We start from the raw sequence: 19,078 nt of genomic DNA, 5'->3' as shown, positions 1-19,078 counted from the left end.
AAAAAAAAAGGGCCAGGTGCGGTGGCTCACACCTGTAATCCCAGTGCTTTAGGAGGTGGAGGCGGGTGGATCACGAGGTCAGGAGATCAAGACCATCCTCGCCAACATGGTAAAAACCTAACTTAAAAAAAAAAACAATGTTCTAAAAACTCCCTGTGTTAGACTTCAGATACTATGCAAAAGGTATACCGAAGTACATGTTGGCTACCTGCAGGTTAGTAAACAACAGCTATTAATTATATGGCAAATTATGGATTTACAAACTACTTTCACATTTGTTACACTGATGCCTCAAGAAAAGTAGGATAGTTACCATCACACCCATTTCAGAGATGAATTAACAGAGGTACCAAAAGGTTAATGAATTACTTTGAAGTCTCTGACCCTGATTCAATGCTTTTTCTATTACTTTAAGTAGATGCCTACATTTTTATTGGATAATTCATGTTACACAGAAAAACAGACATATCTGAACCTTGAGGAATTTAATAGCTCAGTGCATTAGGGCCAGAAAAATGATAGTTGATCCTAACACTAAGTCTGTCAGAAAAAAAGTAACTTTGGCTGTTAAAGGTTGTGCTAAAAGCTTTAAGTCATGTAAACAGATCAACATTGTCCCACAGTCATTCTGTAAAGCCAAAATCACATTAAGGAGAAATAACTGCATGAGACGTTTGTTCACAGAGGAATGATGATTATTGTAACCAATTCCTTTTCTGTTCCAGTCCTTGCTATGAGAAAAGGCTGGATAGGTACAGATGACCGGCAAGTTTTAGTAGAGTCAAAGATTCAGGAATTTGGGTTGGTGAGAATGCTGGTACAGAAAGTTTGTTTCTTTGCTCTGTTTGTCAAGAGTTTCTCTAAGTCTATGGGGAAAGGGAAGAAAGCAGAATGCAGAAGACGTCACCATCCACTGAAATGGGAAAATATTCCTATAGCCACAAGAGATGTGGCAATGCCATCACATTAAAAAGTGCCCTCACTGTCAACTACCACGCACAATCTAGCATAAGTGCCTACTAAAATTACGCATGTGCTTTATATTCCAGGAAGTAGATAGTTTTCTTTACCCAACAAAAACACAAATTTAAAAGAAATAATACTCCTGGCAGGAAGAATTTTAACCCTGTTCTAATCTAGCAGTAGCATGCTATTCCAATCCCCACTCCCCACAAAAAATTAACAGGCAACTGAACAACACGGAAGAAAAAAAAAGGTTCTTAGGTTTTAAGAAAAAGCTTCTTGAGGTCTCAAGCTACTCTGACATCTCCCTGGCTATGTGTTAGTGAGCTACTATTGAGGAATAGAGATAGATTATGTGTATATACATATTGAGCTCCTCTGAAGACATACTTTTAGCAGACGGCTGGGTAAAGAGAATCACATGGGATTACTTCAGTGTTTACTTCTTTTTCAAATGTCAAAACCAGTTTTAGTTTGTTTACTTCCAGGGATAAAGAAACAAGAGAGGAAAAGGGGAAGATTATAGAGACCTTCCTTAAGGCTGCATGGGTCTCTCCTATTTTCCTGCTTAAGACACCATTGTCTTGAGGATCTTCAGAATTAAGAAAAACTACTCTTTTTTTTTTTTTCCTTTTTCCAATGGTTCTTTTAGAGACAACTGCTCTTTTTAAATAGTGATACGAAGTAACCACTTTGTTTTAAACAACTAAAGAACAGAACAGAATTGTACTTGTGTTGGTACACAGACAATGAGCTTTGGTTTAAGTAAATATCAGGAAAGCAGTAAAAATGTAGGCAAAGGTCATAAGATCATGTATTTATGAAGCTGCCCTTCCTGACCTGCTCTAATCCTTCTATTCTGCCTCTATTGAAAACATCTGACATTGTATGTGCAATCGTTTAGTTTTTTTCTCTAAAGATTTCAGCTAGATTGTCTACTCATTCATTATGTCATTATGAGCTGCTTCTTCCTTCAATATTAGATATTAGAAGGCTAGACCAATGCTCAGTCAACCTTGGAGATAACTAACTTCCTGAAGTGAGTACTGTTTTATCCAAAGCCTCTCATCCACTCCAAAACTTAGAAAATAGGTTATTAAAAAAGAAACACAAACACACACACACACCACCACCACCACCACCACCACCACATTATCTGGCAATCTGCTACCCAGAAAATACTAAAATTCAATATTCAACAAGTATCCACTGAATGCCTATTACTTGTTACACAATACTTACATCTATCTTTACTGTCACTTTGTAGAATCCCTTGCTGATTTAAGACAGGCAAAGTGGACAAATAATATTTCTAAAAATAAAAAGGGATGTTTCATTGTGATAAGAAGGCCAGTTGATCAGGAGTATACAACAATCACAAATGAGTTTGCAAACAACGCAGACAGAGCTTCAAAATACAATGTAAAACCTGAAAGACTTCAAAGGACAAACAGAAAAATCTCCAATTTTTGTTGGAGATTTGAAGCTCCTTTCTCTGCAATTAACAGACCTCTCCCTCTACAAAAATTCAGTGAAGACATGGAAGATCTGACAAACTCTATCAACACCCTGACATAGTTGATACTTACAGAACACTATATGTGACAATTAAAGATACCATTCCTTTAAGAGCACAAGGTATAATCAGTTAGCTGAATCATATTTTGGGCCATAAAACAAAAGTCTCAAAAATGTAAAATAATTAAAACAATACAATGTATCGTTTGTGATCACAGTGAGATTAAACAGGTGCTCAAAAATAAACAAAGGCAAATTAAAATTTTAAAAAGTTTATTTGAGCAGACAGCAATTCATGAATCAGGCAGCATTAGGCCATAAGTGGTTGTGGGTTCTGATGAAGAGACTGGGAGAAGACTTTTGTAAGGTGAAAGCAGAAGCATGGCAAAGAAAATCTCTGATTGGTTAAAGTGGGGCAGTAATGCTTTTTAGACCATTCCATTGGAAGGTCCCTGGTTAGAGGTTAGCCAGGCAATTTCTGATTGGTTAAACTTAACCACCCCATAGGTAGTGGGTTAGTTGGTGGTTTCTGATTGGCCTAGAATATGACTGGTTGCAAAGAGTTGGGTTTCAGTTTGTTTACGTAGGAACTCAGGGCGTTGGAGCCGCCTTAGCCTCACAGCCCTCCCAACCGAAATTATACTGAGTTTGCAACAGGTATATGAAAAAAATGTGGAACATTGCTAATCATCATGCAAATGCAAACCATGACGAGATACCATCACACACCAATTAAAATGGCTATTACATAAAATCCCCAAACAACAAAAAATAAATGCTGACAGGATGTCTTATAAAGCTGTTGGAGGCAATGTAAACAGCACAGCCATTAAAGAAAATAGTATGGAGGTTTTTCAAAAAACTAAAATAGAACTATCATATGATTCAGCTATTATACCACTGGGTATGTATCCAAAGAAAAGGAAATCAGTATATCAAAGATATAACTGTATTTCCATGTTTAGTGCAGCACTATTTACAACTGCCAAGATATGGAATTAACCTAAGTGTCCATCAACAGATGAATGGATAAATGTGGCATATATGAACACACAGTGGAATGCTATTTAGTGATTAAAAAAAAAAAAGAACAAAATTCTGTCATTGCAGCAACATGGATGAGCTTGGAGGACAATATGCTAAGTGAAACAGCCAGGCACAGAGAGATAAATACCATAGGTTCTCATTCATGTATGGAAGCTTAAAAAGTTGACCTTACAGACCTTATAGAAACAGAGAGTAGAATAGTGATTACTAGAGGCCAGGAAGGGTAGGGGGAAGGGGAAAGCCAGAGGTGGGTTAATGGATATAAAATTGTTTCTGCAAGAATTATAAAAGTGAGGGAAATCTAACCTAGCTGACTCCATCTTCTTCTAAACTCATAAGCTAACTCCCCTTGCTCATTCTTGGGCACAGGCCAAGCTAACTATGGGAAGAATTTAGTTCATAGTTTAACTTTGAAGCAAAGGATGATAACAGTCACTCCACAAGCTGACTCCCTCTGGGGACTGAAACCATCTTTGAAAGATGAATGAAAGGCCACAAGGTTAGGATTATGGAAAAGGACTGAATTCTGCTAAGGTGTAAGCGTAGTTAAATGATAATCAGCTATTGTTCCCTAGCTTAATTTTCTACAATTGCTTACTCCTCAAGAGTCATGTAGCTGGAGGTTATAAAATGTGTAACTTCCCCAATTGCTCCTATAGATAATATCACTGTTATAAAACCTAAGATTGGTCTTTAAGATATTTGTCAGACTTCTGCATTCTGGCAACCAACTGACTGCACTCGAACCTGTTACTCATACCAACGAACTGACTCAACTGGTCCTGTGACTCTCATCTAGAAACTGACTTAGTGTATGAAGATAGTTTTTGACACCTCTATGATCTCAACCCCAACCAAGCAGCAGTACTCATTCCCTAGCCCTCTGCCTGCCAAATTATCCTGGAATACCCTAGCCTCTCAAATCTTGTGGAGGTGGATTTGAGAAATAGCTCTTGTCCTCTGATCAGCTGCCTTGAGATAATTAAACTCTTTCTCTACTGCAATGCTGCTGTCTCAGTGTATTGGCTTTTTTGTGCAGTGGGTGAGAAGAACCCACTGAGCAAGCAAAAGTACAGCTACATAAGAGGAACAAGTTCTAGTGTTCTACAGCACTATAAGATGACTATAATTAACAAGTAGAAGAGTGGATTTTAAATGTTCCCAACACAAAGAAATAATAAATGTCTGAGGTGACAGACATGCTAATTACCCTGATTTGAGCATTACACATTACACACATTTATCAAAATATCACTGTATCACTGTACTCTATAAATACGTAAAATTATTAGATGTCAATTAAAAAAATCATAATAAAAGATTTAAATACAACAATAGTATGCTTTACAATTAAAAAAAGAAAACCCACAATCTCCCTCCCACCAAAAACAACAAAAACAAAAACAAAAAAACCCAACCAAACAAACCAAAACACTGGACTTGGGAAAGTAAACCAATAAATGCATATCCTTGCCCTCCACACACTGTTCTTCTCACAAAGAAATACACTCATTTTGTAAAGAGGGCCAGATAACTCTCCTGTAGGGTTTTGCTTAAAAATTTAACCTCGCAAAACAAAACAAAAAATGTTAAAAAAAATCATTTAATTGATGTTGGAAAATTATTTAAAAGTTAGTACCTGGTTCAGAGTATTTTTCTAAAAGTATTTTTTCTAAGAGATTTCAGAGTATTTTCTAAATGTTGGTCACCAAATTTGTATCTTTGTTGAATGAAAAGTGCTTCAATTTATTAAAAAGTTCAGTTTGTAGCTGTTAAGTTGCCTAAATATTCAGTCTTTGCAAAAGGTATAGGTGTGTAACTTTGTTAAGGGAAATGCTGAATGTGAACATATTTTAAAATAAGGGCCAGGCGCGGTGGCTCACGCCTGTAATCCCAGCACTTTGGGAGGCCGAGGCGGGTGGATCACGAGGTCAAGAGATTGAGACCATCCTGGTCAACATGGTGAAACCCTGTCTCTACTAAAAATACAAAAAATCAGCTGGGCATGGTGGCGCATGCCTGTAATCCCAGCTACTCAGGAGGCTGAGGCAGGAGAATTGCCTGAACCCAGGAGGCGGAGGTTGCGGTGAGCCGAGATTGCGCCATTGCACTCCAGCCTGGGCAACAAGAGCGAAACTTCGTCTCAAGAAAAAATAAATAAATAAATAAATAAATAAATAAATTTTGTAAATGCTTCTTTTAAAGACTTCTAAGCAGTTCAAGTCAAGCACAAACAGTGCAATGCTTTATTATGCTAATAAAGCAACCAGTTAAATAAACAAATAGTCCAGTTCCCAAGCAGACAGCAAAAGCCTAAAATAAAAGTCTCATCGATAGTTCTTTCCCATTTCAAAACCTTGAAATATTTACCTGGGAAAGAGAAAGATGCCCCTTTCTCTTCATTAAGAAAAATTTTCCAAATAATATTTAGTGCATATTTCGAATACATTTTTTTTTTTTTTTACCAGAAAATCACCATTCTTTTTTAATTAGGAAAGTTTTAAAACTGTAGTAAAATACACGTAACATAAAAGTCACCATCTTAACCACTTGAAACTCACAGTTTAGGAGTGCCAAGTACATTCCCATTGTTGTGCAGCCATTCTCCAGAACTTTTTCATCTTGCAAAACTAAAACACTATAGTCATTAAACAATTCCTCATTTCCTCCATTACTTTGGTTTTTCACAAGGTTTTATGTTTTGAATGAAATGATGAAAAACATGGCTTCCATTTTGATATAAAACATTAAGGGAAAAATAAATGTAAATGTAGAAATTTATTTTATTGTCAGCTTTTTTTTTTCTTCTCAAGAATGAGACCTGAGAGATGGTTTACTAGATAGAATAAAGGATGTGAGTTCCAGCTTTAAAAAGAACACATTCCTGGAGGCTTCTTACACTACATTGTATTGATATTTGAAGCAAGAAAGGTATGTCATATCAGTATAAAGTAATGTATCCAGGATTTATAATTTTGAAGAAAAAGTACATTTGCAGTATACTAATCCTAAAATGCATTATTAGAAAGATTAAGGTAAACACTTAGGAGAATAGTTATAAATTAGTCTAACATACATATATTGCTACCATGGGGTCCCTTTCTATTCAGCTAGATTTTAAAAGGAGTTTATCGACAGTCTTCATTATTTATAATTGGATATTCTTATGGGAGTATTCTTATGGGAGAGGAGATTTTCTTTTCTCATCCACTGCTAGGTTAATGGGGGAGAACCTTACAACAGAGATTAGAAAGACATATTTATTTACTGTAAATGTTACGTAACATGGGAGCCTTCAGAAATAAAGACCTCAGTCAGGCACTTGTGGCTCAGGCCTGTAATCACAGAACTTTGAGAGGCTGAAGTGGGAGGATTGCTTGAACCCAGGAATTTGAGACCAGTCTAGGCAACATAGTGAGACTATGCTTCTACAAAAAACACAAAACTTAGCAGGGCATGGTGGTGCATGCCTGTAGTCCCTGCAATGTAGGAGTCAAAGGCAAAAGAGTCCCTTGGCCAATGAGTCTGAAGTTACAGTAAGCTATGATTATGCCACTACATTCCAGTCTGAGTGACAGAGAGAGACCCTGTCTCTAAAAAAAGAAAAAAAAAAAGAAAAGAAAGAAAGAAATGACTTCGAAAAAGAAGAAAATTTGTGTATTTTTATACTAAGTTAGATGAAGAGTAGACAGTCATGGAGAAATGGATTTGAGGACAAAAGGGTATAATCTAATGGTAATAAACTGGGGGAAATTTAGCAAGGCCTGTTTGTTGTTCTTTGTGTTCCTCTGTCTTCAGAGATAAGGACATTCTTTTCCTCCAGCTATAGAGTGGGTACCTCTGCAATGAAGGTTTTATGACTTACTTTAGAGGCAGGTAAGAAAATTCTTTTATAGCTTGCTTCAGGAGAGAAGGGTGAGGGGAAGGTCAGATAGACCTTCCTGCTTGTTGTTTTATTCAGTGCCAAGGTCCCATATTCTGGGTTAGCATGTTCTGAATCCCATCATTTACTCTCCTTTCTCTTGTAATCGGTATGAACACAAAAGCATAAAAACCTCTTTAAAAAATGCTTCTGGCTATGTTTTCTTATCAGAGGTAGGTCAAACTGTGGTATAATTAGACATATCTGACTTCAAATCTGGCTTCTACTGTTTACTGGGTATGTGAACTTGGATAGGTTAGCTAACTTCTCCATGGTTCAGTTTCCTCGGCAGTAAAATAATGAAAATGGTATCTATCTCCTAGGATTGTTACATTGGTTTCAATGAAAACATGCTTACAATGTGCTTATAAACTTACAGCTCATTGTTTGGCACTTAGTAGGTGCTTTTAAATGGTAACTATTAGCATCACCCATCATTTAGTCTTTATTTCCCAATGTCTTTGCCAAAAATAACTCTCTTTTCCAAACTCTTTTTTTTTTGTTGTTTGTTTTTTTGAAAAGGAGTCTTCCTCTGTTGCCTAGGCTGGAGTACAGTGACATGATCTAGGCTCACTGCAACGTTCGCCTCATGGGTTCAAGCGATTCTCCTGCCCCAGCCTTCTGAGTAGCTGGGATTACAAGCATGCACCACCACGCCTGGCTAATTTTTGTATTTTTAGTAGAGATGAGGTTTTGCCATGTTGGCCAGGCTGCTCTCGAACTCCTGACTGCCTGCCTGGGCCTCCCAAAGTGCTGGGATTACAGGCATGAGCCACTGCGCCTGGCTTCCAAAATCTTTTGATTTGACACAGGTTCAAGCTGCTTGGGGGGGCGGGGGGGGACGGGGGCGGTGGTTTATGTGTTTCGGTATATGCTCATGAGAAGGATAGTGGCTTAGAGATGGGGGCCCACAGAAGGAATGTGCTAACTATGGTATGCAAAAAGGGCTGCTGGAAAGCTTGGCCTTTAATAGCAGAAGGCAGAATTCTGAGACAGCTAATGAGAATCCAGGACAGAAGGATGAGGTGTAAAGGGAGTAAACCCTCTGGAAAATAGTGAAAAGCAGAAATCAGAATTTTAAATTTCTTTGTGGAGAGGAGGGTAGAAGAGAACACTGAAAAGCAGAAAGCAGATACTGTAGTGTACCGAGGTCAAACAATAAACTAGTTAAGGACATTTCCAAGCATATAGAGAAAACACTATTAAACTGGAGTTCAGGTGGTACAAGAATAATTTTAATCCAGAATTGAAAAGTAAGAAACTCTTATTCAATCCTCACATTAAAAGAGAGCCAAGAGGAAGACAGAGAAAGTGAGGAAGGGAGGGAAAAGAGAAAAGTGGGAAGGGTATTAATGCTGTAAGTGGTCAGCTTGTGCCTTCAGGTTAAAGCCAGTTAATAGCTAACATTAACTGAGCAACTATTGATATGCAAAAGCACTGTTTTAAGGGCTTTATATTACTTCATTTAATCATCAAATAGCCCTCTGAGACAGGTATGTTATTATCCTGATTTTACAAATAAAGAAAGTGAGGTACACAGAAGTTTGAAACCAAGTAGTCTGATTTCAAAGCCACCTTCTTACTAGGACCTGAAAGCAACAGAACTAGATAAAGAGGCAATCAACTTAGAGGACAGTGATTCAGACAATGTCCAAAAGAGCTGATTACTACGTTAATCCTCTGTAAAGCTCAATATGTAACTGTTCTTGTGAACTCCTCACATTTGTAATTATTCTGTTTGAATTATGGGTGTCCAATATTAAAACAAAAGTGCGGGTGGGGGATAACTATGAAATGAATGAAAGGACAGACACCCTCTCTTTCAGAGGTTCCAACCTAAGAATGAGAATATGATGTGTAGAGGCTGGTGAGGAAACTAACTTCAAGGAGAGAATATGATGTATAGGGGCTACTTCCAGCCCCTACACATCATATTCTCATTCTTAGGTTGGAACCTCCTTGAAGTTAGTTCCTAACTAAAATACTTTTCCTGTTTCATCTTCCCAAACTACTCAACCTTCAAGACCCACTTTTTCTTCCTTCTATGGTTCCAAATTCCTCACTAGATTCCTGGTTAGTCACATTTATAAAACATATCAGTGAAGCTTAGTTTCCTTTCAGTGAGGGGCTGTCTTGGGTTACCTACAGATATTCCTTACCAGCAAGGCCCATTTTGTTATTCTCCCAGTTAGGAATGTAATTCAATTCAACATGCTTCTACAGAGTGTCTACTATGTCCAAGGAACCAGACTGGAAAATGGAAGACTCCTCTTTTTGGTATGGAGTAATGGAAAGAGCAGGGGGGTCTGGAGTCTGTCTCGGGTTTAAATATCTGCCACTTGTTAGCTGTGTAATCTTGGAAAATTATTTAACATCTATGAACTCTGTATGAGATAAGATATATGAAAGTGCTGGGCCCATAGTAAATGCTTATTAAATGTTCATTTTCTCCCTCCTAATTCTCTGCAGTTAGATCCTTGTGCTTCTTGAATTCTACTGGCTTTTCTAAGTATTCCAGGACAGAAACTTCTTGCTAAAAATCTCTGATCCACTTCTGAAAATAGAGGATCAAATTCTTCCTTGTCTGTTATATCAAAAGTCAGCCCTGATATTTGTCCAAATTGATTTTTGGACCATTTTCTCTATACCAAGAAAATAGTGCAATTCACTGCATCATTTAATTCTGCAAGATAATTTAACACCTACCTTCTACAGATGTACTCTCTAGAGATTTAAGACTTCCACTGTTGCACTATTGCAATAAGAATAATTATAGGATGTTTCAAACTGTTAAGGACATTGACAACTCCACTAAGACAGACAAAAAGGAAATGCCGAAAGAGAAAGAGACACTTGTTTTACAACACTCGTCTTAAAAGACTGTGTTAATATTACATCATTCTAATGTAAATATTAATGAGAAAAGGAAAGTCTCACAACATACTGGTCCAAATCCTGTTGTGGGATGCTACAGTGCTGATCTAATAGGCATGCCATTTCCAGATTTTAGTAAGTGGCATGTTCTTATACCAAGACCAACTTTTAAGCCCCTTGGTAGGCACATCCTTTACTGGAGGGACCTAGCACCAATTTACACAAATGCTCCACACGATAAAGTCCAGAAAGACCACATGCTGCTCTTCTTGATGGCTATGAACTCATAGGTTACTAGAAAGAAAGTTTCTACCCGGGGATTTTCAGTTGGTAAATGAAAAAGATTTCAGAATTATATTCAACTCCATTTTATTAGCACAAAATTTTAGGAGGCAGGACTTCATTATGATTTTCCTTTAATTCTCAACATTTCTCTAAAATTCTTTTGTTTCTATTTATCTTTCTTATCTTCCCTTTCTAAACTTCCCTTTCTTGTAATAGCAGTACTGATATTAAAGCTAACAACCAATTTTTTATGCTCCTGGTGTCAATGTAAACTTTACTCTTACTTTTCTGGATTTTTGTGAATTCAGTAGTTAACTAAATAAATACACACACACACACACACACACACACACACACACATATTTACTGAGGATCTACTATATCCTGGGCATTGTTAGTGTAAGGTCTGACCACGCCATGAATGGCATGGTAATATCTGTGATCTGCAGATAGATACACCCCAGATGAGTAAATGATCAACCTCTGCAACTAACCTGAGACATTCTTCTATTGTTTCTTATTCTGGCCTCAATTGACAAGGCTACCGGACTTTGTAATCGACCTTGGCCAACCTCCTGACTCTATGCCCTATGACCCCTCCCAGCGTGCAAACCTATGACCCCCTGATGAGAATCTAACTGATGCCTGATGAAGCAAGGTAGAACAGTTTTATCCTGAAGTCATCTCCTCCCAGCCCCTGTTGTGGAAAAATTGTCTTCTACGAAACCGGTTCCTGGTGCCAAAAAGGTTGGGGACTGCTGGTTTAAGCCATCCAGTCTATGATATTTTCAACAGCAGCCTGAGCTGACTAAGATGGTCATACAAGACTTCATGCTATTAGACCCAATGCCATTTAAACAAATTACAATACAGACATTTATTCAAGTGATTTACTGAATACTTATATAACCATTATAAAATCATGCTCAAATTCTACTTAGTTACTGAACTTAAAACACCTAACATGAATGTCTGGGCAGAAGAACATTTGTGAGAGAGAACCAATTTTTTTTTTTCTTTCTTTCTTTCTTTTTTTTTTTTGAGACAGAGTTTCACTCTTGTTACCCAGGCTGGAGTGCAATGGCATGATCTCGGCTCACCGCAACCTCTGCCTCCTAGGTTCAGGCAATTCTCCTGCCTCAGCCTCCTTTTTCTTTCTTTTGAGACAAAGTCTCACTCTGTCACCCAGGCTGGAGTGCAGCGGCATGATCTCAGCTCACTGCACCCTCTGTCTTCCAGGTTCAAGTGGTTCTTGTGCCTCAGCCTTCCAAGTAACTGGGACTACAGGCGCCTACCACCATACACAGCTAATTTTTGTATTTTTAGTAGAGATGAGGTTTTGTCATGCTGGCCAGGCTGGTCTCAAACTCCTGTCTTCAAGTGATCTGCCTGTCTCAGCCTTCCAAAGTGCTGGGATTATAGGTATGAGGGAACTGTCATTTTTTCTGAGTGGAGGCAGTCCTTGCTTCAGTCTGTGTGTCTTGGGAGGGCTCTTGACAGTTAATTCTTTCAAAGAAGATTTCACTGACTAAATGTTATTAAATAGGGAATTTCTTTATAAAACTCAAGGTGTTTCCCCAAGGGAAAAAATTCCTCAACACATAGGAGATCAAACTTGTGGTGATGAAAGAGAGCTATCACCATCAATATGTCTTCACTATTTCATCTACTGTCAGTTACTAGTTATTCCTTCCAGACCACAGAAATGCCTGGGGACCTTAAGTCACAACTTTTAATCTTTGTTTTGCATCCTGACCTATAAAATGAGGGCACTGGATTAGATGATGATATTAATAACAACAGTAACTTTTATTGAAAACTTACTATTTCCTGGAGGTGGATCTAAGTTAATGATGACAACAGCAGCAATAGAAATAATAACAGCACACAATAACAGCAAGTACAGTACTATTCAAAACATTCTACTGATATCAACTTATTAATCTATCCAACAATCCTATGAAGTAGGCATTATCAAGCCCCCTTTTTAGATAAAGGAACTGGGGTTCAGAGAGTTTAAATTGCTTTCCCAAGGACATAGGGTAGGTGGAGAGGTCTAGTTTAAAAGCTGTGGAGTCTGGCTCTAGAGTCCACGTGTCTTACAATTCATCTACTCCCCACAACGACTTCCATCCTAATGATGAAGAATTGAAGTATAGCATGATTACATACCTTGCCCAAATCAGAAGCTAGTACATGGTGGTGTTAGAATTTGAATATAGGCAACCTGCTCCAAAGCCTACACTCTTAAGCGTTATGCTTTACCACCTCTCCTGAAATGGACTAACTTCAGGATCCTTTCCAGCTCAGAACATCTATGATTCTCTTCCCATCTATGGATTATATCAAGGCTCATACTTGATCAATATGTACTGGTATCCTAGAAAATGTTTCAGATGCAAAACGTATGTTCTTAAGTTTGATAAGGTAAATCATCAATTTCAAAAGTTTGAATTTTTAAAGATAATCTATTTTCTGTAAAATTAGTAAGGAAACAGGATAAGGAAAGTGGATAGCCAGTCAAAACTTCTGCAGTGTTTTAGGGATCACTCATACATTTCTTTAGGTAAAATCTCTGTGATATAATGAGGTTTACAGCATATTTTATAAAGTTGGAAACACCATATCATAGAAATCCTAGCTATGGCTGGCTAATTACAAATGCATGGTATTAAACCAATGAAAGTTAATATATTAGTGCAGTATGCTCAATAGTGCGATAATTGGAATAAGCTAAGAGTTATTCTATTTTGGTAGAGCAAGGAAAATGAAGATTTCAGGAACAAGTTTATGTGCTGATTTGTTTACTTTTTAGTCTCCTGGTGAAGTTACCTATAAGCCTGTTTCCCAGAATACTAACAGCCTTCCTCTGATTGGCCAGAAAAAGGATTTGCATCAAAAATATAATCGTGTCCACGTATGTGGTGCTTCCAGCTGTGGGAAGCTAAGAAGCTCCTATGTTCTGCCAAAATAGACAAGGTAGAGGCATGCTCATTTCTAAGAGACCAGTAAACTACATCCAGCTACTGCATGGCCTCACATGGCTGATGATGACAAATACCTACCCTTGTAGAGTGCAGACAAATTAGCACACTGATTGCTCTCAGCGTTAGCTTTCTCTGACGTGCAGCATTCTAACCTGAAGAGCTTTCTGGGTGATCCTGTGCATTTCACCATCATTCATGCCCTCAGGATAAAGCCACCTGCAAAGCTTCCCACCTCACAGTCCAGGGCCCCTTTCCACAACTTACCTCTTCATCCTTATTGGTTGTGTTTGACAATTAAGAGGTCTACACATGTCCTCATCATTTTAAGCAGTTTAACACCAAGACAAAGACATTTCAGGGAGAACTGACTTTAAAAGAGTGAGATCACTGATAAGCATGGGCAGTGAATCCAGGGAGTGCAAGGCCACCAATATGCGTGAACTTATTAATCATAATTATTACTTTTTCTTCGAAGAAAAGTATTTCCTTAGTCAAGCCTCAAGGGCATCAGATCAAGGGGAGATACTGCCACAGCTGGACTACACTTTCCAGCCAATTGGTCTGAAAAGGAGAATCTAGACAGTGTCCTGGCAACTGTTGAACACAGCCACAATCCATGAAAAGGGAGGGAAAAGAATTTTTAGAATGACTTCTAAAAAAAGTCTCCTTGTACTTTGCTTCTCCCTATTTTTAGAGGTAGTTTGAGGGTAATGTCAAAGCCCTATGGGATGTGTCCTAGGTGCTGACTGTGGAGCTCATTCTTCTATAGATAGAAACAAAAGGAGGTTTTAGTTCATGGTACAGTTTTTTTTTTAAACACCATGCATTTATAGTTAATCATCATAAAAAGTATACCTCAAACTTGGGCCAATGGCAAGAGTATTGGATCAATTTTCTATTGCCAGTTTCATATAAGTTACTATAAACCTTGCCAGGACACTGTAAAATCACCCTAGAAAGGGTAATTTATTAACAAAATCACAACTGGAGAAATTTAGTTACATGTCCTAGAAGTTCTCCCAAAAATGTATAAAAAAAAATTACAGAAGTGACTATTAACACACAAAAAAAAAAAAAAAAAAAAAAAAGCCACAAAATCCAAACCCCACTCTGTCAGAAGCACAGCAATACACACAAGAATCATGTGAAAATGAAAAAACAGAAAGCACACCAGGGATTTCATGAATTACAGAGAAATGAGACGTGAGAGTTACCGTGTAGAAAGAAAAATGAAAACAAACAAAAACCATTTCTATAGTTAAGGAAAGCTGTTTCTCACCGTTCTGAACAAAATGGCTGAACTAAGAGCCTCTGATTGGCTATGCCCATATACCCTCCTCCTCATCCTACAGGGAGAGAGATGACAAGGGGGCAATGCCCCAGAGCAGCATGGAATGAAAAAGAGGTGGTTAGTATTTAAAACAAAGACATAAGCATAATGTAGCAGAAGAGAATTTCTTGACTCTCTTATACAGACTGTAATTCCCTAAACTATCAAAATTAGTAGTTACTGTTGGTCCTCTGTATCTGCGGGTTCCACATCTGTGGATTCAACCAACTGTGGATAAAAAATATATATGCATATATGTATAAATAAAAAGCAATAAAAAATAACACTGCAAGATAAAAATAAACTAATTTTTAAAAATACAGTATTAACAGGCCAGATGCCATGGCTCAAGCCTGTAATTCAAGCACTTTGGAAGGCTGAAGCAGGCGGAGCCCAAGGTCAGAAGTTTGAGACCAGCCTGGCCAACATGGTGAAACCCCATCTCTACTAAAAATACAAATATTAGCTGGGCGTGGTGGTACATGCCTGTAGTCCCAGCTACTTGGGATGCTGAGGCAGGAGAATTGATTGAACCCAGAGGTGGAGGCTGCAGTGAGCTGAGATCACGCCACTGTACCCCAGCCTGGGCAACAGAGCGAGACTGTCTCAAAAAAAAAAAAAAAAAAAAAAAAGTCTAGCAACTATTTACATAGTATTTATACTGTACTATAAGCAATCTAGAGATGATTTAAAGTATATGGGAAGGGCCAGGTGCCGTGGCTCATGCCTGTAATCCCAACATTTTGGGAGGCCAAGGCAGGCAGATCACCTGAGGTCAGGAGTTCCAGACCAGCCTGGCTAACACGGTGAAACCCCATCTTTACTAAAACACAAAAATTAGCCAGGCGTGGTGGCAGGCACCTGTAATCCCAGCTACTCAGGGGGCTGAGGCAAGAGAATCACTTGAACCCAGAGGTGGAGGCTGCAGTGAGCTGAGATCACACCACTGCACTCCAGCCTGGGCAACAGAGCAACGCTCCGTCTCATAAACAAAACAAAATAAAACAAAATCAACTGTATGGGAGGATGTATATAGCTTATTTGCAAATACTATGCCATTTTATATAAGGGACTTGAGCAACCATAGATTTTGGTATTTGTGAGTGGGTTTGTCCTGAAACCAATCCCCCGAGGATACTGAGGAACAACTGTAGTTTGTCATTATACTTCTATTCTTCCTACTTTCCAAGATGCCATTTCTATCTCAGGGCTAGATCTGGGCAAAATTATCAAGTTGGAGGTTTTTCTTTATGTTTAGCTTTTCCTTCAACCTTTCTGTTTGCCTCTTCCTACTCTAGGCATCAAGTTCTTTCTATTATCAAAAAACTGTTTTCATGAGGAATCTAACCTTGGCATAAATTCAATTCCAAGTATCAGGAAGTAGGCAGAAAAAGTAAAATGATCTCTTGGCAGGGAAGGACTGCTGATGCCAGGCAGACAGCTCTCCATTTTGCCCACATTAAACACTGATACTGTTTTCCTTCTAAAATACAAAACTTGCCTCAACTGGCTTAGTAAATGTCATCATAATAGGACTAAACCTTCTGAATCTTAGAAACAACAGCAATTTGAATACCATTGCTGCTTTCATTGCATTATTTCTGCTGCTTCTGCTAAGACAATGCCATAGCTGTTATTTAGTGGAGATGTTTAGCAGGAGTTTTCCTCAATGCTTTAGTCATATGGAGGTAATTACTTGACTGTTTTTTTCCCTTAGCTATATATTTTAAGGCTGGGTGTGATGGAGATGTTAAAATTTGATTTTTGGCAATGGGATATGAGGTAATCTGTTCACCACTCTATCCCATCCATCATTTTCAAGATTCTGGGAGAGTTCCCTTCTTCCAAGAAACTAGAATTGAATATGGTTCCCTTCAGATTCATCAATGTCTCTTTTGCATTGATGAGAAGTTGAAGGCAACAATTTTCCTTGAGCATGACATGCTGGAGGGATCCACCAGGACAGGGAGTGAAGAACTAAGTTTCAGTCTTCACTTTTAATAGGTAATGAACACAGAGTTCATGCTTTACAATTAAACAGAAATAACCTCTAAATTAAGCTGTGCCTCACTAAGCTTGCAATGGAAGAGTCTTGTTTTTCTAAGAAGGCACTATTTCCTTAAAAAGGAAATCAAGACAGCTAAAAATTAGTATGTATCTCTGAGGTTAATTTTTTTTCTCCAATTCAAGGATTCTTTACTGTTCAAGTCTTACAAATATTCTCTGCTCTTAAAATATTCAGAATCACTAACTTTCTATAAAGAAATTGAATTTTCTTAAAAGAATAGTTTTCAGAACTGAATTAGCTATTTATTTTTCTTCTTCTAACTTGTATCTCAGAATTTGCAACATGCTAGTACAAAACACGTCAAAATTTAAGTTTATGGGTTTTAAAATAAAACATTCTAGAGCCATCTTACCTGGTCTGGGGAGGGCTTGTGATTTGTTTGATTGGAATGGGAGGATTTGAAGTGGTCATCCTCATAGTTGTCGGCCATTAGCTTCATTCGATTTTGTGTCTAGGAAGAAATTATTCATAAGGTTAAATTTAAGTTTCTATGACACACTGTAATGAATATTTTAAGGATTTCATAAGAAAGGATAAAACTAATCCTGCCTGCAGTAAAATAAACTACATACAGGATTTCTGAGGATACTGGAAAGAGTTTAGGCACCACTATGGAGTGAATTGTGCCCCCCAATATTCATATGTAGAAGCCCTAAACCCAATGTCACCATACCCAGAGACAGGGCCTTCAGGAGGTAATTAAGGTTAAATGAGGTCATAAGAGTGGCGTCTTAATCTTATAGGACTGGGCTTTGGAAGAAGAGGAAGAGAAAAACAGAGGAATTTCTCTTTATTTCTCTGCCATATGAAGATCCAGTAATTAGGCAGCCTCTGCAAGCCAGGAAGAGCATTTGCTAGGAACCGAATCAAACAGTACCTTGATCTTGGACTTTCCAGCCTGCAAACTATGAGAAAATAAATTTCTGTTTGATTAAGCTACGCAGTTTACAGTATTTTATTACGGCAGCTTGAGCTAAGACTGGCACTTAAAGTGATACAGAAATTTTGAGGGAAGAGGCCGGGCACAGGGTCTTACGCCTGTAATCCCAGCTACCTGGGAGGCTGAGGCAGAGGAATCGCTTGAACCCAGGAGGCAGGGGTTGCAGTGAGCCAAGATCACGCCATTGCACTCCAGCCTGGGCGACAGTGTGAGACTCCGTCTCAAAAACAAAAGAATTTTTTGGGGGAAGAGGCAATATCCCCAAATCAAGTACTTCATGATTTTTTTTTTTTCCCAAAGAGACAAGGTCTCACTATGTTGCTCAGGCTGTCTCAAGCTCCTGGCCTCAAGTGATCCTCTGGCCTCAGCTTCCCAAGCAGCTGGGACTATGGGGACAAGCCACCATGCTCGACTGATTTTAAAATTTTCTTTTGTAGAGACAGGGTCTCACTAAAAAAAATCAATTGAGAGAAATGCCAGATATAGGTGATGGGGAGGAAGGCAGCAAATCACACTGCAACGTGTGTACTTATGCAACAATCTTGCATGTTCTTCACATGTACCCCAAAACCTAAAATGCAATTAAAAAATCAATTGAAAAACGATTATAATTTACTACAGAGTTGAGTGAGGTGATCAGACAGAAGCTGTACACACACACACACACACACAGATATGTAATCCAATAGCTTTTCTTTATATCATCAGTAAACAATTTGGGTTTTAAAAACAAGTAAAAAGTTCTGAAATCCTTCTCCTGAACCCTAAGCCAGAAGAGGGCTACAATTCCATTGTCTTTTCTCCATCTTTACCAAAAGGAAGACTGGATTGGTGATTCTGTGTGAGTGGTTAATTTAGGCCTTGAGCAAATGAACAATATATTGAACACTTTAGAGAATTAACTCTGCAGAGTAAGCAGCTTAGAAAATGCAGGGTACATGATGCATAAAATCAAACAGCAATATGTTACACCAATAAAATATTGTTAAAACTTGAACTTATATAGCATTACAAATAAACTTGCTAATACTGGATGATCTAAAAATGCTCACTATAGATAATTTGGGTTTTCTGTGTTGTTATATTTTCGAGAGAGTCTCATTCTGTCACCCAGGCTGGAGGGCAGTGACACAATCACAGTTCA

The 19,078-nt window shown here is 38.2% G+C and overlaps 1 protein-coding gene across 13 annotated transcripts in view; it reads right to left on the bottom strand.

The window, feature by feature from the left end:
* The window catches only part of ERC1 (ELKS/RAB6-interacting/CAST family member 1), a 540,801-nt gene that overhangs the window by 68,306 nt on the left and 453,417 nt on the right, over positions 1-19,078 (bottom strand). For 8 of the 13 annotated variants that reach the window (XM_017545489.2, XM_037744582.1, XM_017545483.2 and 5 more), the window contains one exon: positions 17,347-17,445. In XM_017545489.2, coding sequence (XP_017400978.1) covers positions 17,347-17,445 — 99 coding nt within the window. Of the gene's footprint in view, positions 1-14,875; positions 14,943-17,346; positions 17,446-19,078 lie in introns of all 13 variants that reach the window. The other 5 variants (XR_001830105.2, XR_001830104.2, XR_005202930.1 and 2 more) reach the window with 1 other exon arrangement.

The sequence above is a fragment of the Cebus imitator genome, unplaced genomic scaffold (genome assembly GCF_001604975.1).
Source record: "Cebus imitator isolate Cc_AM_T3 unplaced genomic scaffold, Cebus_imitator-1.0 Scaffold179, whole genome shotgun sequence".
Lineage (NCBI taxonomy): Eukaryota > Metazoa > Chordata > Mammalia > Primates > Cebidae > Cebus > Cebus imitator.
Note: the sequence above shows the minus strand (reverse complement) of the source record. Positions and strands in the feature narration are given on the sequence as shown.